General features: G+C 36.4%; 3 protein-coding genes across 6 annotated transcripts in view; all 3 read right to left on the bottom strand.

The window, feature by feature from the left end:
• Window positions 1-513: 513 nt before the first annotated feature.
• Window positions 514-4714, bottom strand: LOC139953586 (E3 ubiquitin-protein ligase TRIM33-like). Its single transcript, XM_071953050.1, has 3 exons — window positions 4395-4714; window positions 2214-3525; window positions 514-1478 (listed from the first exon to the last, which is right to left on the bottom strand). Exons 2-3 carry the CDS (start codon window positions 3517-3519, stop codon window positions 859-861), a joined length of 1926 nt encoding a protein of 641 aa, XP_071809151.1. The 5' UTR covers window positions 3520-3525; window positions 4395-4714; the 3' UTR covers window positions 514-858.
• A 583-nt stretch (window positions 4715-5297) lies between these two features.
• On the bottom strand, window positions 5298-18639 carry LOC139953588 (E3 ubiquitin-protein ligase TRIM56-like). 3 transcript variants are annotated; one of them, XM_071953054.1, is made up of 3 exons: window positions 17954-18639; window positions 9338-10640; window positions 5298-8603 (listed from the first exon to the last, which is right to left on the bottom strand). In XM_071953054.1, exons 2-3 carry the CDS (start codon window positions 10632-10634, stop codon window positions 7990-7992), a joined length of 1911 nt encoding a protein of 636 aa, XP_071809155.1. In that variant the 5' UTR covers window positions 10635-10640; window positions 17954-18639; the 3' UTR covers window positions 5298-7989. The 3 variants fall into 3 exon arrangements, with proteins under 3 accessions (XP_071809155.1, XP_071809154.1, XP_071809156.1); XM_071953053.1 differs by lacking the exon at window positions 17954-18639 and adding an exon at window positions 11516-11783; XM_071953055.1 differs by lacking the exons at window positions 5298-8603; window positions 9338-10640 and adding exons at window positions 12296-15608; window positions 16344-17052 and having other exon boundaries at window positions 17954-18601.
• Window positions 18640-20220: 1581 nt separating this feature from the next.
• LOC139953935 (nitric oxide synthase-interacting protein-like) overlaps window positions 20221-22878 on the bottom strand; it is a 53652-nt gene continuing 50994 nt past the window's right edge. For both annotated transcript variants that reach the window (XM_071953545.1, XM_071953544.1), the window contains one exon: window positions 20221-22608. In XM_071953545.1, the coding sequence (XP_071809646.1) occupies window positions 22531-22608 (78 nt within the window). In that variant the 3' untranslated portion in view covers window positions 20221-22530. The remainder of the gene's footprint in view (window positions 22609-22878) is intronic.

A 22878-nucleotide genomic window follows, 5' to 3' on the forward strand; every position in this document is an offset into this window, starting at 1 on the left:
TAGCACTCGAAGCAGTCAATATATGTAATTACCAATAGTGTCCACTGCCTTTAAACTTCATAGAATGTTTCTCTTATCAAAAGGAAAAGGTTGCACTACTTAATGAACAACCCCATAAGGTAATAATCAACCCTTTGCATGCTACTATTTCTTGCAAAAACTAAATCCTGCCCGAGGGAATGTTTTTACAAAACCACTTAAAGGAACACGTTGCCTTGGATCAGACGAGTTGGTCAAAACAACAGCGTTTGTAACCGTTTTTTATAAAATGCATATGGTTGGAAAGATGTTTTAAAAGTAGAATACAATGATCCACACAAGTTTGCCTCGAAATTGCGTGGTTTTCCTTCTACTGTGCGAACTAACATGGTCGGCCATTTATGGGAGTCAAAATTTTGACCCCCATAAATGGCCGACGTGTTAGTCGACGAGGTAAAAGGAAAACCACGAAATTTCGAGGCATGTTTGTGTGGATCATTGTATTATACTTTTACAACATCTTTTTACCCATATGCATTTTATAAAAAACGGTTACAAACGCTTTTCAAAGACCAACTCGACCGATCCAAGCAACGTGTTCCTTTAAAATAGACAAGCCTGTACTCAAGATATTTGTTCCCAAAACAACATTTTACTGCAAAATGCAAAATAAATCAAAAATACAGAGTTGATTTGCAACCAAGTATTACAGAATTGATCCACTCAATGTCATAATATTGAGAATTGAAATTCAGTGGTTATTAGCACTTTTTTAGTGAAAAATCAGTTTGCATAATTTTGTGATTTAACTTGATTGACATATTTTGGTGGTCAGTTTAATCCATGAGACAGTATTTGACCAGCATCATCATTATTAGATTACACCTTGTTATAAATCTTCACTGAATTGACATCTGCCACTGCAAGCTGCTGACCATCTGATGTCAATGAGATTCCACATGGGTCATACAGACCCTGAGCAATACAGCTGAGAAATCTACCCTGAGTGTCATACTGATGAATATGACCAGTCTTCCAATCCCCATTGCTCACTGCAATGTAGATAGCTGAGCTATCACAGCATACACCTTTGCAGGATCTAACTTGTTGACTATTGATCTTTGGATTAATGCTGAATAATAAAGTACCAGTGACTTCAACAATGTATACTTGTTGTTTCCCCCAATCACTGACTACAACTCTGTCCTTGCTGTCAATGGCCAAGAAGCAAGGTTTAGTCTGAACTGAAACGGTGTCAATGAGTGAACCATCACTGGATCTGTGTTTAGTAATAACTGACCTCCCCACATCCCCGACAATGATTGATGTATCCTTCATGATTGCTACACTGCGGAGCTCTACTGATGTCTTGCCCACTTCACTATGAGGCACTGTGTGGAATTCAAACATCTTGGTGCCATTCCTATTGTACATCTTGACAGAGTTGGTCCTATCTAAAATCACTAACTGATTCTTGAATGCAGCAACAGCCCAAGGGTCTGGAAAACAAAAGAACAAATGGATAGGACCCAATATAATGAAAGATGATTCATTTGCAAATTACAATGTACTTTATATTATTTTGATTTTTGTACAAATACAAAGAGATGATTTAAAAAAATGTTTCCTGTGTTGTAAAAGCTCTTTGAAAGTTGCTTCCAATTCAACTGTATACATGTACAGTCTGACAGTGTCAATAACAACAATTTCTACTGATCAAGAAAGACATTGTACTGAATTCATTCTTTTTAACCTTTTTTCAGATTTTACCTAAATTGCAATACTTATTGATATTTATTTTAATCATTTTGTATATATTTCCTTTGTTGGTGTTGGATAGAGGAATGTCAATTATTGAGAATGACTGCAGCAGAGTGGATTTAGTGATCATGCAGCGGATGAATGTAGTCCTAGTCTACAAGGTACAGGGAAATATCAATAACCATTCAATTTCATGACATACAGTTTGACTACCATGGAAACCTTGTATTGATCACAACCAATGCTGTGATGTTTAAACATTTTAATAATTGACTTGAGTGGAGAACTACAAACAATGTTTGGTAAATATTCTCAGATTTGTTTGTGGTATTGGATTGGAACAAATCCTTATTTTAATGGAATACTCTTTGACTGTCAACCTGAAAACTAATCATTCAAGAGCACTTTTTGCTAAGTTTTATCTGAGATTTACAACAGTATACCTCTGACTAAAATAATTGTAGGGAACTTACTGCTTGATAGTGGGATAGATTTCTTCTGGTGTCCCGTAGTGTCGTAGATTACCACTGTGCTATTATAGTATTCTGCAACTGCCATCTCAACCCCAGGTACAGCATGTACAGAGGCATCAATATCAAAAGCCCCATTGATTCCTTCACCATACTTCAAACAAAGCTCCCACTTTGGCTCCTTCGTAGGCTCCTTCATAGGCTCCTTCATACTCAGATTACCCAGGGAGATGTCACAAACCCCTGGATTGAATCCCAGATCGTCCAGGGTCAAATCTATCTTTGGTTGATTTTGATCTCTGAGTGATTTCAAGTCCTTACTGATTGTTGGATAGCTTGCAAGGAAGTCAGGCACTGATGAATTGGTGCTGACATCTTTGGCAGTCTGCAGTGAATGCTTTATTTGCTGTGAGTTTAGACTCACTGTTTGCTCAAATTCCTCCAATTTCTTGTTCCGATCTTTAAGGATAGTTTTTATTTCATCCATGATGCGACTCTCTTGAGCTGTTACCTCAGCCCTGATCTCATCAGCTCTGTTCTTCACCTCTGCCATGGTTCTCTTAGCTGCAATGTTTAGGTTGTCTTTCATTGTTGAGGCAGTTGCTTGAGATTGATCAAGGTTCTTCAGGGTTTCTTCAAGGGGAGTAAATAGTTGAGCCAATGACTGTTTATATGTGGATGAGGCTTGGTTGCAGTCAATATACTCATGTTGTGGATTACGGTGATCGATGACGGTACAAGCTTGGCAAATCATCATATTACATGTTTTGCAATAAAACCACATCACTTCACCTTCATGAGTTTGGCATTCTGGATGGCGTTTTGGTTTTGTCTTTTTCATTGCAATCTTCCCTTCACTAATATCTTTCAAAGTCGCTACTGTATGGCTTGCCGATGCTGGAATTTGATTGTGTATTTCATTGCAGTTTGCACAGATGATCATGAGGCAGTCACAACAGAAATACGTTGCTTCATTTTTCTCCTTGCATAATTTACAGACCAACTTGCTGTTTGCAGATAAGCTGACCTGCTCCAGTTGACCTGCAAGACCCGTTAAAATGAAGTTACTCTTGAAATCTTCAACACCCGTCTCAGGAAGTTGTGTCTCCTTTCGACACAAAGGACAAATAAGCATCTTTGCATCTTTGTAGTTGGTAGTGTGATATTCAAGTAAACAGTGTTTACAGAAACTGTGAAGACAGTCTAGTAGTTTGGGTTCCGTGTACTCCTCGTGACAAATACTGCACTCCAGATAATCCTTTCTGATTTTCTCTAGAGCTGAACCTTGTGATGGTTTAGAATATGCCATTTTGATCTGAATAAAAAAAAGCACAACTAACAAACTAATTAATCAAATATTATAAATCGCAAGGGAATCTGGCTAGGTAAATTTTAAATGATATGGGTTGAACAAATAAAATTGGACCAAAGTGGGACTTGAACCAGCGACCTCCGGAACAACGTGCCAGCGCTCTACCAACTGAGCTATCTAGCCAACATAGAGTGACAAACAACACATGGCCTATAGCTCAGTTGGTAGAGCGCCAGCACATATTATCTGGAGGCCGTTGGTTCAAGTCACACTCAAGTAAATTTGTCTTGGTTCAACCTCAAATAAAAAGAATTAACACTCAGTTTGCACAAACAGCTGTTGCTATTCTACATCAAATTGAACCATGCATCGTACATTAAATGGGAATGTAATAAAACATTAACATTCTAAGTGAAAATGAAGATTTCTTTGATGTAGCATTTTGCAATCAGCTTTTAAGCATCCATAAGTATCCATTTAGTCAATTAAATAATAATTCATTACCAATGGGTGGGACTCTTTGGTTCAGCACTGAATATTGGGGATGCCAAATGTTATAAAAATATGAACTAGCGAAATCAAGTTCTTCGGATTAAATAGTTGAAAACACTAAGGTGCAAGTATTTTACAATATTTTGTTACAAATAGTTATTTTTGTCTAACACTTTTAGCATAAAAATAATTTTTGTCTCACTGAGATTTTTTTTTGCGACTTTGTTTTACTATATTTCTCAAAAACTACAACATCTCAGCGAGCATAAAATTATGTACTGCACAAATTAAGTGGTATTGGTATACAATCTTAGGCCTGTTTTAAATTAAGCTGGCAAAGTATTTGAGCATAAATGAATCAGATTGTGATCTGTACTCACCTAAGCACTTAGTACTGTTGGAAAAGATGTCCAAGATACGTCTGCAATCTTGTCAGTGTCAGGATGTTCACTGAGTTTACACCAGTCTTATTTCCTGGTAGAACGCAGGATTATGTCGCAACAAATACAGTCACAAAAACACCTACGTAGCAAGTTTGTACTATGTACTGTGCAGGGTGTGTCCACAGTTACTGGATTAATACATATTACATGTACAGGTACAACTTTGGTAATGCAGTACTGTACATTGTGTATGTTGACAATGAATTTCAGTGTCAAAGGTCATGGAGCTAGCGATACCGCATGACTGTGTGTTGTCTGAGCTGTTATCAATGAACTTGGCAGTGTACATGGTGTACTGTAAACAACTCCATGAGTGCACAATACGATACATACATAGAGTGATGAAGTTGTAAAGAGCGATATAGAAATAGGTTATTATATAATATTACTACCGTCTACAGTATGAAAGGTCTGGACCCAATTTCATAGAGCTGCTAAGCACAATTAAATTTCTTCTCTGGTAAAAACAGGATTACCAACCAAATTTTCATTTGTTGCATTGCTTGATACTTAGCTGTTTGCTAAATCCTGAAAATCTTGGGGAAATTTGGTTTGTAATCCTGTTTTTAACAAGGAAGAAATTTCATGCTAAGCAAATGTTTGTGCTTACAGGCTTTATGAAATAGGGCCCTGTATGCTACGGGAAATGAAACAGCACACAGGTGCACTTTCGTATTTTATTTCAAGTCAGATTATAAAAAAACATGACTTGTCTCAAAACATTTTGTGATGAAATCACAGCAACTAAAATAAAAATGTACACCCAATTGGTGCTAAGCACAAGCTCATTTTATGCTAGAGTCCCATAGCAAGTTGTGCTAAGCAAAATTTCACGTTAATTACAGAATCTAGAAGTATATAACCAACTTATTGACGCAGACTAAACATTTAAAGAATACTGTCATGATCAAACATTGTAAATGTATGGAATTATGAACTTTAAAAAATGATTTGGGGTTGAAAAAAGGCAAATTGTCTAGAGTGGGACTCAAACCAACGACCTCCAGATTTATGCCGGCGCTCTACCGACTGAGTGAGCTAGTCTATGTTGGCGGTCTTCCTATATTATCAGTTTCTTTGTTCAGGGGTACCACTCGTTCCAGCTTTTATAAAAGGCCACAAGATTTATACACAAGGCACACATACCAAGTTTGTACAATTGGAAAATACCTCTTGGCTCAGAGCAGTTTTTACAAGACAAGGAAATTGAATAAGGAAGAGAGATGTGGAATAAATCTTCACATGACAAGAAATAACAATAGAGTAGGAATCATCTCCAGATTTATTGACAATGTCTAAAGTTGAGAGTACAATAAAAGACAGATATAGCATTCATCCAAACAAGTCTACATGAGCAAAAATCAACTGCAATGACAATCTTGATTTATTGACAATGTCTAAAGTTGAGAGTACAATAAAAGACAGATATAGCATTCATCCAAACCAAGTCTACATGAGCAAAAATCAACTGCAATGACAATCTTGATTTATTGACAATGTCTAAAGTTGAGAGTACAATAAAAGACAGATATAGCATTCATCCAAACAAGTCTACATGAGCAATAATAAACTGCAATGTCAATCTTGATTTATTGACAATGTCTAAAGTTGGGAGTACAATAAGAGACAGATATAGCATTCATCTAAACAAGTCTACATGAGCAATAATAAACTGCAATGTCAATCTTGATTTATTGACAATGTCTAAAGTTGGGAGTACAATAAGAGAAAGATTTAGCATTCATCTAAACAAGTCTACATGAGCAATAATCAACTGCAATGTCAATCTTGGTTACACATACAGATCAAACTTACTCCAAAAACTACAATTCACCTACATTAGCAAATTGTGCAAATAATGATTTAAAATCATGGACAAAATAATTCTGTTGCAAGTCTCCTGAAACCCTCATAAACAACATAAAAAGTACAAAATTGAAAGTTGGGATTATAAAAACAGAGAAGTACCATTAAATAAACTGACACGAGCAATAATCAACTGCAATGTCAATCTTGGTTATATAGTCCTACAGATCAAACTTACTCCAAAAACCACAATTCAACTACTTTACAGTCAAGTTAGTCTGTGCAAACAATGATTTGAAATCATAGACAAAATGATTTCTGTTGCAAGAGTCTCCCAGGTCCCTCCCATACAACAACAAATGTACACAAAGGAAAGTTTGGAAATATAAAAAACAGAGAAGTACCATCAAATAAATTTCCATAAAACTACAATTCACCTACTTTACAGTCTAGTTCTTCCTCCATGGTCTGTGCAAACAATGATTTGAAATATGGGCAAAATTATTTCTGTTGTAGGGGTTTCCTGAAACCGCCCCAAACAACAACAAAAAGTACAAAAAGGAATGCTTAGGAGAAATGGCCAATTAGCATGAAATCAAATAGCCACTTTCAACTGTGTTTTAAATAGCTTTTATGAATGCACAAAGATATTGGGCCATCTGGGTCACAAGAAAATAGTAAAAAACATGAATGATGCCAAATATAAATGAGCAAAACGCTCACCGAGCAATAAACTCCAGACAGGAAATTAGTTTTATTTATTTCTAATCAAATGCGACATTTCAGACATAAATATTTCAAGGGATGTTTTCTGCCATCACCATCATTAGATCGTGTAAGTTTTATGTCAATCTGTAATCTGAGCAATTCTGTAATGTTCCTTTAAACGCCCTGGACACAATTGGTAATTACTCAAAATAATTGTTAGCATAAAAACTTACTTTGTAATGAGCAATAGTATGAGACATGGTGAGAAACAGCTCCCTCTGAAGTAGGTAGTTTATGAGAAAGAAGTAATTTCTCACTAAAAGATTTGAATTGAAATCAAGACCTCGGCTAAGGTCTCGAAATCAAGCATCTAAAAGCACTTAACTTGTGAGACGAAGTTGTGTGCATTTAGATGGTTGATTTTGAGAAATCAATTCATGGAAAATTACTTCTTTCTGGAAAACTATGGCACTTCAGAGGGAGCCGTTTCTCACAATGTTTTATACTATTAACCTCTCCTCATTACTCGTTACAAAGTCAGGTTTATGCTAACAATTATTTTGAGTATTTACCAATAGTGTCCACTGCCTTTAAACTTCATAGAATGCTTCTCTTATCAAAAGAAAAAGGTTGCAATACTTAATGAACAACCCCATAAGGTAATAATCAACCCTTTGCATGCTTCTATTTCTTGCAAATACTATTTACTGCCCAAGGGAATGTTTTTACAAAACCACTTGAAATCGACAAGCCTGTATTCAAGATATTTTTTTCTCAAACCATTATTTTACTGCAAAATGCAAAATAAATAAAAAATACAGAGTTGATTTGCAACAAAATATTACAGAATTGATCCACTCAATGTCATAATATTGAGAATTGAAATTGAGTGGTTATTAGCACTTTTTAGTGAAATATCAATTTGCATAATTTTGTGATTTAATTTGATTGACATATTTTGGTGGTCAGTTCAATCCATGAGACAGTATTTGACCAGTATCATCATTATTAGATAAGATTACACCTTGTTATAAATCTTCACTGATTGGTCATCTGCCAGTGCAAGCTGCTGACCATCTGATGTCAATGAGATTCCACATGGGTTGTACAGACCCTGAGCAATACAGCTGAGAAATCTACCCTGAGTGTCATACTGATGAATATGACCAGTGTTGGAATTGCACACTGCAATGTAGATAGCTGAGCTGTCACAGCATACACCTCTGCAGGATTCAACTGGTTGACTATTGATCTTTGGATTGATGCTGAATAATAAAGTACCAGTGACTTCAACAATGTCTACTTGTTGTCTGTCCCCACCACTGACTACAGCTCTGTCCTTGCTGTCAATGGCCAAGTACCAAGGTTTAGTCTGAACTGAAACAGTGTGGATGAGTGAACCATCACTGGATCTGTGTTTAGTTATAACTGACCTCCCCAAATCCCCCACAATGATTGATGTATCCTTCATGACTACTACACTGTGGATGTCTACTGTAGTCTTGCCCACTTCACTATGAGGCACTGTGTGGAATTCAAACATCTTAGTGCCATTCCTATTGTACATCTTGACAGAGTTGGTCCTATCTACAATCACTAACTGATTATGGAATGCAGCAACAGCCCAAGGGTCTGGAAAACAAAAGAACAAATGGATAGGACCCAATATAATGAATGATGATTCATTTGTAAACCACAATGTACTTTACATTATTTTGATTTTTGTACAAATACAAAGATTTTTTTATTTTAATGTTTCCTGTGTTGTAAAAGCTCTTTGAAAGTTGCTTTCAATTCAACTGTATACATGTACAGTCTGACAGTGTCAATAACAACAATTTCTACTGATCAAGAAAGAAATTGTACTGAATTCATTCTTTTTAACCTTTTTTTCAGATTTAACCTAAATTGCAATACTTATTGATATTTATTTTAATCATTTTGTATAAATTTCCTTTGTTGGTGTTGGATAGAGGAATGTCAATTATTGAGAATGACACCAGCAGAGGGGATTTAGTGATCATGCAGCAGATGAATGTAGTCCTAGTCTACAAGGTTAAGTAAAATATCAATAACCATTCAATTTAATGACATACAGTTTGACTACCATGGAAACCTTGTATTGATCACAACCAATGCTGTGATGTTTAAACATTTTAATGATTGACTTGAGTGGAGAATTGCAAACAATGTTTGGTAAATATTCTCAGATTTGTTTGTGGTATTGGATTGGAACAAATCCTTATTTTAATGGAATACTCTTTGACTGTCAACCTGAAACTAATCATTCAAGAGTACTTTTTGCGAAGTTTTATCTGAGATTTACATCAATATACCTCTAATTAAAAGATTTGTAGGGAACTTACGGGTTGATGTGATAGATTTCTTCTGGTGTCCCTTAGTGTCGTAGATTACCACTCTGTTATTCTGGAAGTCTGCCACTGCCATCTCAACCCCAGGTACAGAGGCATCAATACCCCAAGCCCCATTGATTCCTTTACCAAACTCCAAACAAAGCTCCCACTTTGGCTCCTTCGTAGGCTCCTTCATAGGCTCCTTAATAATCAGATTACCCAGGGAGATGTTACAAACCCCTGGATTGAATCTCAGATGGTCAAGGGTCAAATCTATCTTGGGTTGATTTTGATCTCCAAGTAGTTTCAAGTCCTTACTGATTGTTGGATAGCTTGCAAGGAAGTCAGCCACTGATGAATTGGTGCTGACATCTTTGGCAGTCTGCAGTGAATGCTTTATTTGCTGTGAGTTTAGACTCACTGTTTGCTCAAAATCCTCCAATTTCTTGTTCCGATCTTTAAGGATAGTTTTTATTTCATCCATGATGCGACTCTCTTGAGCTGTTACCTCAGCCCTGATCTCATCCGCTCTGTTCTTCACCTCTGCCATGGTTCTCTTAGCTGCGATGTTGAGGTTGTCTTTCATTGTTGAGGCAGTTGCTTGAGATTGATCAAGCTTCTTCAGGATTTCTTCAAGGGGAGTAAAGAGTTGAGCTAATGACTGTTTATATGTGGATGAGGCTTGGTTGCAGTCAATATACTCATGTTGTGGATTACGGTGATCGATGACAGTACAAGCTTGGCAAATCATCATATCACATGTTTTGCAATAAAACCACATGACTTCACCTTCATGAGTTTGGCATTCTGGTTGACGCTTTTTGCGTCTTCTCCCTTTTTGTTCAATCTTTCCATCAACAAAGTCTTTGAATGTTACTACTGTGTGGCTAAGTAGTGAAGGAATTTTCTGGTGCAATTCTGTGCAGTTTGCACAGATGATCATAGGGCAGTCACAACAGAAATATGTTGCTTCATTTTTCTCCTTGCATAATTTACAGACCAACTTGCTGTTTGCAGATAAGCTGACCTGCTCCAGTTGACCTGCAAGACCCGTTAAAATGAAGTTACTCTTGAAATCTTCAACACCCGTCTCAGGAAGTTGTGTCTCCTTTCGACACAAAGGACAAATAAGCATCTTTGCATCTTTGTAGTTGGTAGTCTGATATTCAAGTAAGCAGTGTTTACAGAAGCTGTGAAGACAGTCTAGTAGTTTGGGTTCCGTGTACTCCTCGTGACAAATACTGCACTCCAGATAATCCTTTCGGATTTTCTCTAGAGCTGAACCTTGCGATGGTTTAGAAAATGCCATTTTGATCTGAATAAAAAAAAGCACAATTAAAAAATTTATTAATCAAATATTAGAAACTTCAAGGGACGTCAATCTGACTCGGTAAATTTAAAATGATATGGAGGTTGAACAAAAAAAATTGAACTAAAGTGGGACTCGAACCAGCGACCTTCGAAGTAGCGTGCCGACGCTCTACCAACTGACCTATCTAGCCAACATAGAGAGACATACAACACATGGCTTATAGCTCAGTTGGTAGAGCACCAGCACATATTATCTGGAGACCGTTGGTTCAAGTCCCACTCCAGTAAATGTTTCTTTGTTCAACCTCAAATAAAAAGACTTAACATTCAGTTTGCACAAACAGCTGTTGCTGTTCTACATCAAATTGTACCATGCATCATACATTAATGGAAATGTAATGAAACATTAACATTCTATGTAAACATGAAGATTTCTTTGATGTAGTATTTTTCAATCAGCTTTTAAGCAACCATTTAAGTCAATTACAAATAATTTATTACCAATGGGTGGGACTCTTTGGTTCAGCACTGAATATTGGGGATGCCAAATGACATAAAGAGAATGAGCGTAATCAAGTATTTCTGATTAAATAGTTGAGAACACTACGGTGCAAGTATTTTACAACATTTTGTTACAAATAAGCGGATCTGCTGCACTTTCCTTGCAAATCTTAGTTATTTTTGTCTAGCAGTTTTAGCATAAAAATAATTTTTGTCTCACTGAGATTATTTTTGTGACTTTGTTTAACTATCATTTCTCAAAAACTGCAACACCTAGGCGAGCACAAAGTAAGTGGTATTGGTATACAATCTTAGGCCTGTTTTAAATTAAGCTGAAGTATTTTAGCAAAGTTGAATCAGTTTGTGATCTGTACTCACCTAAGCACTTAGTACTGTTCAAAAGGATGTCCAAGATACGTCTGCAATCCTGTCAGGATGTTCACTGAGTTAACAACAATCTCTTATTTCCTGGTAAAATGCAGGATTCTATGGCAACAATTACAGTCACAAAAACACCTACATAGCAAGTTTGTACTATGTACTGTGCAGGGTGTGTCCACAGTTGCTGGATCAACGTAAAACGTACAATATACTGCAGTACTGTATGTTGACAATGAACTTCAGTGTCATAGGTCATGGAGCTAGCGATACTGCACGTCTGTTTGATGTCTGGGCTGTATTAACAATGAACTTGGCAGTGTACATGGTGTAAACAACTCCATGAGTACACAATACATACATAGAGTGATGAAGTTGTAAAGAGCGATATAGAAATAAGGTTATTATTATTATTCATAGAGCTGCTAAGCACAAAAAATTGCTAAGGTAAAAAATTTCTTGGTAAAAACAGGATTACCAACCAAATTTTCATTTGTTGCATATTGCTTGATACTCGTATTCAGCTGTTGTTTGCTAAATCCTGAAAATCATGTGAAAATTTGGTTGGTAATCCTGTTTTTAACAAGGAAAACTTTTCATGCTAAGCAAAATTTTGTGCTTACAGGCTTTATGAAATAGGGCCCTGTATGCTACGGGAAATGAAACAGCACACAGGTGCACTTTTGTATTTTATTTCAAGTCAGATATAAAAAAACATGACTTGTCTCAAAACATTTTGTGATGAAATCACAGCAACTAAAATAAAAATGATACCAGAGTTCTTCTTTGCCCAATTGGTGCTAAGCACAAGTTCATTTTATGCTAGAGTCCCATAGCAAATTGTGCTGAGCAAAATTTCACGTTAATTATAGAATCTAGAAGTATATAACCAACTTATTGACTCAGAATTATCATTTAAAGAATACTGTCATGATCAAACATTGTAAATGTATGGAATTATGAACTTTAAAAAATGATTTGGGGTTGAAAAAAGGAAAATTGTCTAGAGTGGGACTCAAACCAACGACCTCCAGATTTATGCCGGCGCTCTACCGACTGAGTGAGCTAGTCTATGTTGGCGGTCTTCCTATTTTATCAGTTTCTTTGTTCAGGGGTACCACTCGTTCCAGCTTTTATAAAAGGCCACAAGATTTATACACAAGGCACACATACCAAGTTTGTACAATTGGAAAATACCTCTTGGCTCAGAGCAGTTTTTACAAGACAAGGAAATTGAATAAGGAAGAGAGATGTGGAATAAATCTTCACATGACAAGAAATAACAATAGAGTAGGAATCATCTCCAGATTTATTGACAATGTCTAAAGTTGAGAGTACAATAAAAGACAGATATAGCATTCATCCAAACAAGTCTACATGAGCAAAAATCAACTGCAATGACAATCTTGATTTATTGACAATGTCTAAAGTTGAGAGTACAATAAAAGACAGATATAGCATTCATCCAAACAAGTCTACATGAGCAATAATAAACTGCAATGTCAATCTTGATTTATTGACAATGTCTAAAGTTGGGAGTACAATAAGAGACAGATATAGCATTCATCTAAACAAGTCTACATGAGCAATTAACTGCAATGTCAATCTTGGTTATATATACAGATCAAACTTACTCCAAAAACTACAATTCACCTACATTAGCAAATTGTGCAAATAATGATTTAAAATCATGGACAAAATAATTATGTTGCAAGAGTCTCCTGAAACCCTCATAAACAACAACAAAAGTACAAAATTGAAAGTTGGGATTATAAAAACAGAGAAGTACCATTAAATAAACTGACATGAGCAATAATCAACTGCAATGTCAATCTTGGTTATATAGTCCTACAGATCAAACTTACTCCAAAAACCACAATTCAACTACTTTACAGTCGAGTTAGTCTGTGCAAACAATGATTTGAAATCATAGACAAAATGATTTCTGTTGCAAGAATCTCCCAGGTCCCTCCCATACAACAACAAATGTACACAAAGGAAAGTTTGGAAATATAAAAAACAGAGAAGTACCATCAAATAAATTTCCATAAAACTACAATTCACCTACTTTACAGTCTAGTTCTTCCTCCACGGTCTGTGCAAACAATGATTTGAAATATGGGCAAAATTATTTCTGTTGTAGGGGTTTCCTGAAACCGTCCCAAACAACAACGAAAAGTACAAAAAGGAATGCTTAGGAGAAATGGTCAATTAGCATGAAATCAAATAGCCACTTCCGACTGTGTTTTAAATAGCTTTTATGAATGCACAAAGATATTGGGCCATCTGGGTCACAAGAAAATAGTGAAAAACATGAATGATGCCAAACATAAATGAGCAAAACGCTCACCGAGCAATAAACTCCAGACAGGAAATTAGTTTTATTTATTTCTAATCAAATGCGACATTTCAGACATAAATATTTCAAGGGATGTTTTCTGCCTTCACCATCATTAGGTCGTGTAAGTTTTATGTCAATCTGTAATCTGAGCAATTCTGTAATGTTCCTTTAAACGCCCTGGACACAATTGGTAATTACTCAAAATAATTGTTAGCATAAAAACTTACTTTGTAATGAGCAATAGTATGAAACATGGTGAGAAACGGCTCTCTCTGAAGTAGGTAGTTTATGAGAAAGAAGTAATTTCTCACTAAAACATTTGAATTGAAATCAAGACCTCGGCTAAGGTCTCGAAATCAAGCATCTGAAAGCACACAACTTGTGAGGCAAGTTTTTTTTTTTCTTCCATTACTCTCTCGCAACTTCTACGAACAATTGGGTTCCAATTTTACAGGTTTGCTATTTTATGCCTATGTTGAGATACACCAATTGAGAAGACTGGTCTTTGACAATAACCAAGTGTGTCCAGTGCCTTTAAATGTGATGATAACAATAAAATAAACAATTCACATTATTTTAGCTGTTTATGGCATTTTCATAATTGCTTACAACTTTTTCCAATAAGAAGAGGGGATTTTATTTACAAAGCAAATTATGGCAAAATATACAATAGTTAGTTTTATTACATTTTGATGAGTAATGATTTTCAAAGCAACCCGTTGCATGCAATGTTAAACTTCATAGATTGCTTCCCTTATCAAAAGGAAAAGGTTGCACTACAAATGAACAACCACATGTAATAATCAACCCTCTGCATGCTTCTATTTCTTGCAAATACTATTTACTGCCCGAGGGAATGTTTTTACAAAACCACTTATAATAGACAAGCCTGTATTCAAGATATTTTTTTTCTCAAAACAACATTTTACTGCAAAATGCAAAATAAATCAACAATTACAGTTGAATAGCAAACAAGTATTACAAAATTTATCAACTCAATGTCATAATATTGAGAATTGGTTATAATATAAGAACTTTTTAGTGAACAATTTGCATATTTTGGGGATTTAATTTGATTGACATATTTTGATGGTCAGTCCAAACCATGAGACAGTATTTGACCAGTATCATCATTATTAGATTACACCTTGTTATAAATCTTCACTGATCTGTTGTTTGTCACTGCAAGCTGCTGACCATCTGATGTCAATGAGATTCCACATGGGTTGTACAGACCCTGAGCAATACAGCTGAGAAATCTCCCCTGAGTGTCATACTGATGAATATGACCAGCGCCTAACCCACTGCACACTGCAATGTAGATAGCTGAGCTGTCACAGCATACACCTCTGCAGGATTGAACTTGTTGACTATTGATTTTTGGATTGATGCTGAATAATAAAGTACCAGTGAGTTCAACAATGTCTACTCGATCCCCACCACTGACTACAACTCTGACCTTGCTGTCAATGGCCAAGTACCAAGGTTGTGTCTGAACTGAAACAGTGTCAATGAGTGAACCATCATTGGATCTGTGTTTAGTTATAACTGACCTCCACACATCCCCGACCATGATTGATGTATCCTTCATGATTGCTACACTGTAGAGGTCTACTGATGTCTTGCCCACTTCACTATGAGGCACTGTGTGGAATTCAAACATCTTGGTGCCATTCCTATTGTACATCTTGACAGAGTTGGTCCCATCTACAATCACTAACTGATTCTGGAATGCAGCAACAGCCACAGGGTCTGGAAAACAAAAGAACAAATGGATAGGACCCAATAAAATGAATGATGATTCATTTGCAAATTACAATGTACTTTATATTATTTTGATTTTTGTACAAATACAAAGAGATGATTTTAAAAAAATGTTTCCTGTGTTGTAAAAGCTCTTTGAAAGTTGCTTCCAATTCAACTGTATACATGTACAATCTGACAGTGTCAATAACAACAATTTCTACTGATCAAGAAAGAAATTGTACTGAATTCATTCTTTTTAACCTTTTTTTCAGATTTAACCTAAATTGCAATACTTATTGATATTTATTTTAATCATTTTGTATAAATTTCCTTTGTTGGTGTTGGATAGAGGAATGTCAATTATTGAGAATGACACCAGCAGAGGGGATTTAGTGATCATGCAGCAGATGAATGTAGTCCTAGTCTACAAGGTACAGTAAAATATCAATAACCATTCAATTTAATGACATACAGTTTGACTACCATGGAAACCTTGTATTGATCACAACCAATGCTGTGATGTTTGAACATTTTAATGGTTGACTTTAGTTGAGAACTGCAAACAATGTTTGGTAAATATTCTCAGATTTGTTTGTGGTATTGGATTAGAATAAATCCTTATTTTAATGGAATACTCTTCGACTGTCAACCTGAAAACTAATCATTCAAGAGTACTTTTTGCTAAGTTTTATCTGATATTTACAGCTGTACCTCTGACTAAAATAATTGTAGGGAACTTACTGCTTGATGTGATAGATTTCTTCTGGTGTCCCTTACTGTCGTAGATTACCACTCTGTTATTCCCAAAGTCTGCCATTGCCATCTCATCCCCAGGTACAGAGGCATCAATACCCCAAGCCACATTGATTCCTTCACCATACTCCAAACTAAGCTCCCACTTTGGCTCCTTCATAGGCTCCTTAACAATCAGATTACCCAGGGAGATGTCACAAACCCCTGGAGTGAATCCCAACTGGTCAAGGGTCATATCTATCTTGGGTTGTTTTTGATCTCCAAGTAATTTCAAGTCCTTACTGATTGTTGGATAGCTTGCAAGGAAGTCAGGCACTGATGAATTGGTGCTGACATCTTTGGCAGTCTGCAGTGAATGCTTTATTTGCTGTGAGTTTAGACTCACTGTTTGCTCAAATTCCTCCAATTTCTTGTTCCGATCTTTAAGGATAGTTTGTATTTCATCCATGATGCGACTCTCTTGAGCTGTTACCTCAGCCCTGATCTCATCCGCTCTGTTCTTCACCTCTGCCATGGTTCTCTTAGCTGCAATGTTTAGGTTGTCTTTCATTGTTGAGGCAGTTGCTTGAGATTGATCAAGGTTCTTCAGGGTTTCTTCAAGGGGAGGAAAGAGTTGAGCCAATGACTGTTTATATGTGGATGAGGCTTGGTCGCAGTCAATATACTCATGTGATGGTTTAGAATATGCCATTTTGATCTGAATGAAAAAAGAGCACAATTAACAAACTAATTAATCAAATATTATAAACCGCAAGGGAATCCGACTAGGTAAATTTTAAATGATATGGGTTGAACAAATAAAATTGGACTAAAGTGGGACTTGAACCAGCGACCTCCGGAGTTACGTGCCAGCGCTCTACCAACTGAGCTATCTAGCCAACATAGAGTGACAAACAACACATGGCTTATAGCTTAGTTGGTAGAGCGCCAGCACATATTATCTGCAGGCCGTTGGTTCATGTCACACTCAAGTAAATTTGTCTTGGTTCAACCTCAAATAAAAAGACTTAACATTCAGTTTGCATGAACAGCTGATTGCTATTCTACATCAAATTGAACATCGTACATTAGATGGGAATGTAATAAAACATTAACATTCTATGTGAACATGAAGATTTCTTTGATGTAGCATTTTGAAATCAGCTTTTAAGCAACCATTAAAGCATACATTTAGTCAGCTAACAAAAATAATTTAATACTAATTTGATTTGGGACACTTTGGTTCAGCACTGAATATTGGGGATGCCAAATGTTATAAAAATATGAACTAGCGAAATCAAGTCTTTCAGATTAAATAGTTGAGAACACTAAGGTGCAAGTATTTTACAATATTTTGTTACAAATAAGCAGATCTGCTGCACTTTTCTTGCAAATAGTTATTTTTGTCTAGCAGTTTTAGCATAAAAATAATTTTTGTCTCACTGAGATTATTTTTGCGACTTTGTTTTACTATATTTCTCAAAAACCACAACACCTCAGCGAACAAAAATGATGTACTGCACAATTTAAGTAGTATTGGTATATATACAATCTTAGGCCTGTTTTAAATAAGCTGGAGTATTTTAGCAAAAATGAATCAGATTGTGATCTGTACTCACCTAAGCACTTAGTACTGTTCAAAAAGATGTCCAAGATACGTCTGCAATCCTGTCAGAATGTTCACTGAGTTTACAACAATCTCTTATTTCCTGGTAGAACTCAAAACTCTGTCGCAGCAAATACAGTCACAAAAACACCTACGTAGCAAGTTTGTACTATGTACTGTGAAGGGTGTGTCCACAGTTGCTGGATCAATGTAAAACATACAATGTACTGCAGTACTGTATGTTGACAATGAACTTCAGTGTCAAAGGTCATGGAGCTATGGATACTGCACTACTGTTTGTTGTCTGGGCTGTTTTAACAATGAACTTGGCAGTGTACATGGTGTAAACAACTCCATGAGTGTACAATACATACATAGGTATAGAGTGATAAAGTTGTAAAGAGCGATATAGAAATAAGGTTATTATTATTATTCATAGAGCTGCTAAGCACAACAAATTGCTTAGCATGAAATTTCTCGGTAAAAACAGGATTACTAACCAAATTTTCATTTGTTGCATATTGCTTGATACTTGTGTTCAGCTGTTGTTTGCTAAATCTTGAAAATCACTTGAAAATTTGGTTGGTAATCCTGTTTTGTAACAAGGAAAAAATTTCATGCTAAGCAATCATTCCTATTCAATCAGAACGTTATGCAATCGACAGACGGCCGGGCATGTCAAGAGACATGACTCTTGCTTGGCGTCGTTCATTCAACTTTCAAGATTCAACAAAACTTACTCAAAATGCCGGGTGGTCTGCCTGAAATTTACTCCCATTCTCCGGCTGGCTGTTCTCTGTGATTTGATGTGAATTCCCATGGTGACACTCGCATTCGCAGACGACAGACAGTAAACAGAATATTGATTTAAAAAGAACTGTTTCCATCACAACAATAAAAGCTTTATTTTCGTTGCAGAAGTCAAAACAACGACCAGCAGTCTTAGTCCCCAATCGTTTTCCATTAGTGCTTGTTTGTTCATACTAATATCTACGTAATAGCAATACTTTAGGTACCATACTAATTCTGTAACTTCTCAAAAGAGGGCGCTGCTTACATTTTGTCGCAATTTTGTGTCGACCCGCGTCAGAAATAATTACGCCCCCCTAAAAAAAAAAAAAAAAAAAAAGTTTAAGAATTTAAATACAAGAACTACATGTATTCATTATTGAGTTAAAACGGCAAAAATCTATGAATTTATCGTCAACAAATGAGTTATCATTTTCCTGGTCCCAATGCTTCCTCCGATACTAAAAAATAATGGAAACAAGATAAAAAGCCTTTAAAAAAAAAGGGAAAAAGATTTTTCTTCGTATGAGTATTTTGAGCTTTTGTTTTATAAGGTGCGTGATTCACGGGGCCACCGTCGTTCATATAAAACCACCCCCTCTATGTTTATCTTTCCTTAACTTTCCCCTTTTTGGGGGAGGGGGGAAGGCACTGGAAATTTTGTGGGAGGCGCCCCTCCCATTCCCTGCCGGCTACGCGCCGCTGCCTGTGCCTTGGTGACTCCTATACAAGGGATAGGACTAGGTGGTGGTCGCAAATTTCGGATCCCTCGTTTCGAAATGTGTGACCCGCTCCCTGGGCCCTATTTCATGAAACATGCTAAGCAAAATTCTGCCTGACAAAATTAATACACAATATTTTGCTAAGCAAAATAAAAAAGTTAATAATTGAGTGGTCACAACAATGTCAGTGGGCTGGTAGCCCGTTTCTGTAATGGCAATTTTTTGTCTATGCTTATGTGAGTTTTTGTGCTTACAGGTTTTATAAAATCCTTGGCCTTGGTGTCAGTGTCAACATGACCCAGGGGGCGGGGGGGGGGGGGGGGGGGGTCAGGGGTTGATGAGTTTGTCTAACTACTTTCAGACCCAGAAATCTCAACGTTCAAGGTTTTTGAAAAGGGGGGGGGGGCACCAAAATTCAGGGTGGCTGCTTCAATTTTAAGCATAAACTACAACCTGAAATCTTAAAATAAAATAAAGGGGCAAGCCTGACATGTTTAGCAGATCACAATAATCAAAATGTTAAGCCCCGTTTGTTATGCTCTTTTTACTAATGAATTTTAACAAATCTTCGGACAGGATTTGCCAAATGTTTTGAAATATTGATAATTCTTGGACAAAATTTGAAACTAATTTTGCTTGTTGAATATTTGGGAAAATACTGACAGCAGTTTTGTGTGAAGTTTTCCCCTCACCAAAATAAACTCTAGTAAAGAAAATGAAAGGAATTGACTCAAAAAAATTAATTATTCACTACTGACCATGGAACAAATTATCTACATTTTAAAAACCTTTATTTATTACAGACATTAAAATAATATTTAATTAACACAATTTAAAGGTAAATATTAAACTTGGCTTGCTGTCATAAATGAACGATCTGTGGTTTCCCTCAAAATGTTAAAAATAACAACAAATTATACACATGAGCCTTTTATACACATACTTGTCATGTGTGCAGTTATACCATAAATATTCTTTTGATTGGTAAGTAGTTTGCAACAGCCAAGTCTATTTTCTTTTTCAAAAACTGCCATATTCTTGAGTCAGCCATTTTAAGTCTTATTCCCTGACTGACAGGGTTTTGGATACACACAATGCTCATGAGAGTAACCAGACTGTTTTTGTTTACTGTGGAATATCTAATAGATGTAAATGAATTGTCAAACAGGCTTAAAGGAATATTACAGAATTGTTTTTTTTGATAACAAAACAGTTGCTGGCAGTGTAAGAACTTTTTGTAATCCACCATATACATAAACTGACAAGGGTTTAGAAGTTTGAGATAGATCAACCATCTGGATCAGAAGAATGATATTGTGCGCTTTCTGCATTGGGCTAGAAGTCATTTCAGAGGGAAATATTTCATAGAAAAAAATGGTTCTCAAATCAGAAAAGATTTCAGATTAAAATTAACCAATGTTTTAAATCTTTACTAATCCTGTACAATGCCGAAAACTGTTATTGACCACCCGCCCCCCCCCCCAAACCACCAAAAAGGAAATGCAAATAAACAGGTTTTAAATACTCCATATTGGAAAACAGTGTCCCAGTAAGCATCTTACATCATTGTCTTCTTTAAAGGGAAAGTATTAAAGGCAGTGGACACTATTGGTAATTAATCAAAATTAGGTTGATAGTATAAAACAATGTGAGAAACGGCTCCCTCTGAAGTGGAGTAGTTTTCGAGAAAGAAGTAAATTGCCACGAATTTGATTTCAAGACCTCAGATTTAGAATTTTGAGGTCTCGAAATCAAGCATCTGAAAGCACACAACTACAAGGGCGTTTTTTCTTTCATAATTATCTCCCAACTTCAATGACCGATTGAGCTCAAATTTTCACTGGTTTGTTATTTTATGCATAATGTTGAGATACACCAAGTGAGAAGACTGGTCTTTGACAATTACCAATAGTGTCCACTGTCTTTAAAGGCAAAGTATACCTTTGGTTTTTGGAACCCAATGATTGTTTTAATCCTTTTTGAATGTAAATATTATAAACAATAAAACTAACCTGTGAAAATTTCATTCTAAAAGGTGGCAGCGTTTTGGAGAAACCGCTGAATATCTGAAGCGATTTAGTCGCCGCAGGGAAAATAATCCCTAATAGACGGTCGTAACAAATAACTTCTTTGGTTGATTGAGCCATTGGTTAATCACAAGTCAATAACCGAAATAGTTGATGGTTACAGCTGCCAAAACTCACCCCTACTTCCCCCAGATTTTTTTTTTTCACCCAAGAAATAAACCAAATAAACACAACATTAATTATGGAGTGGGAAGCGGGGATAAGTAGTGGGCGGAGACTGGGGAGGGGGCGTGGTTCCAGGTCAGGATATCACAAAGAGTTAAGACTAGTCTTTTCTCGACTTAGGACTAGCAGGCCTTTGGGTGTTTGTACTTTTTGTAGGACAAAAAACACAATGTCCACAGATTTACACTAAACTTACACAGTTTGAAGATAATGATAGTAGAAAGCTTCCTTGAAAATATTACGTGCTGAGATGCTGTAGTTTTTTGGGAAATGAGTACAACAATGTCATTAAAATAATTTTCGTCTCATGAGACGAAAATTATTTTAAGCATTTACAAACAGATTTTCATGACATTGTTTTACTCATTTCTCAAAAACTACAGCACCTCAGTAAGTAATATTATTTGAAGGGAAGCTTTCCACTATCATTATCTTCAAACCCTGTAAGTTTAATGTAAATCTATGGACATTTTGAAAAGTACCCAAATCCTTTATGTTTTTAATATCTCCTAGGACTAGTCCTAAATAAGGACTAGTCCAACTAAGGACTAGTCCAACTAAGGACTAGTCCTAACTAAGGACTAGTCCTAACTAAGGACTAGTCCTAACTAAGGACTAGTCCTAACTAAGGACTAGTCCTAACTAAGGACTAGTCCTAACTAAGGACTAGTCCTAACTAAGGACTAGTCCTAACTAAGGACTAGCCTTAGGTTTTTAGTATCTCCTAAGACTACTCCTAAGTTAGTACTAGTCTTAACTCTTTGTGAAATCAACCCAAGGGGCCGATATCTGGAGCCATAGATGTGACTCGTGGGCGTTCTTATTAATCACGACGCCATCATGACTGGCCTGGCTTTCTTGGCTTCAAGCGAAGACTCTGCAGCACTCGCAAATCCAGTTCCTCCCTGAGCAGTTGAAATAAAAAAATTAACATTATTAAATACAGACTTTTAGACACTTGTCATTGTAAGGATGTAGGCATGGGTATCATCCACTAGGAGCCTGGCTGGTAGAGCAGAATGCACTAGGAGATGGCTACTGCCACCAGGGGCATGTTTCCACCTACTCCTGGGGCTGAAACAGGGTTACCCCCTTCACAGTCCATAAGGATAGGCATGGGTACCATCCACTGGGAGCCTGGCTGGTAGAGCAGAATGCACTAGGAGAGGGCTACT

Source organism: Asterias amurensis, chromosome 22 (genome assembly GCF_032118995.1).
Source record: "Asterias amurensis chromosome 22, ASM3211899v1".
Classification (NCBI taxonomy): Eukaryota; Metazoa; Echinodermata; class Asteroidea; order Forcipulatida; family Asteriidae; genus Asterias; species Asterias amurensis.

What these genes read in the sequence shown, in the direction of transcription:
- LOC139953586 (XM_071953050.1), bottom strand. Translation starts at nt 3,519, where the DNA reads ATGGCATATTCTAAACCATCACAAGGTTCAGCTCTAGAGAAAATCAGA. An exon ending in ATCTATCCCACTATCAAGCA is followed by an intron (nt 1,479 to 2,213) that starts GTAAGTTCCCTA and finishes TTTGTTTTCCAG; the next exon opens with ACCCTTGGGCTGTTGCTGCA.
- LOC139953588 (XM_071953054.1), bottom strand. Translation starts at nt 10,634, where the DNA reads ATGGCATTTTCTAAACCATCGCAAGGTTCAGCTCTAGAGAAAATCCGA. An exon ending in GAAATCTATCACATCAACCC is followed by an intron (nt 8,604 to 9,337) that starts GTAAGTTCCCTA and finishes TTTGTTTTCCAG; the next exon opens with ACCCTTGGGCTGTTGCTGCA.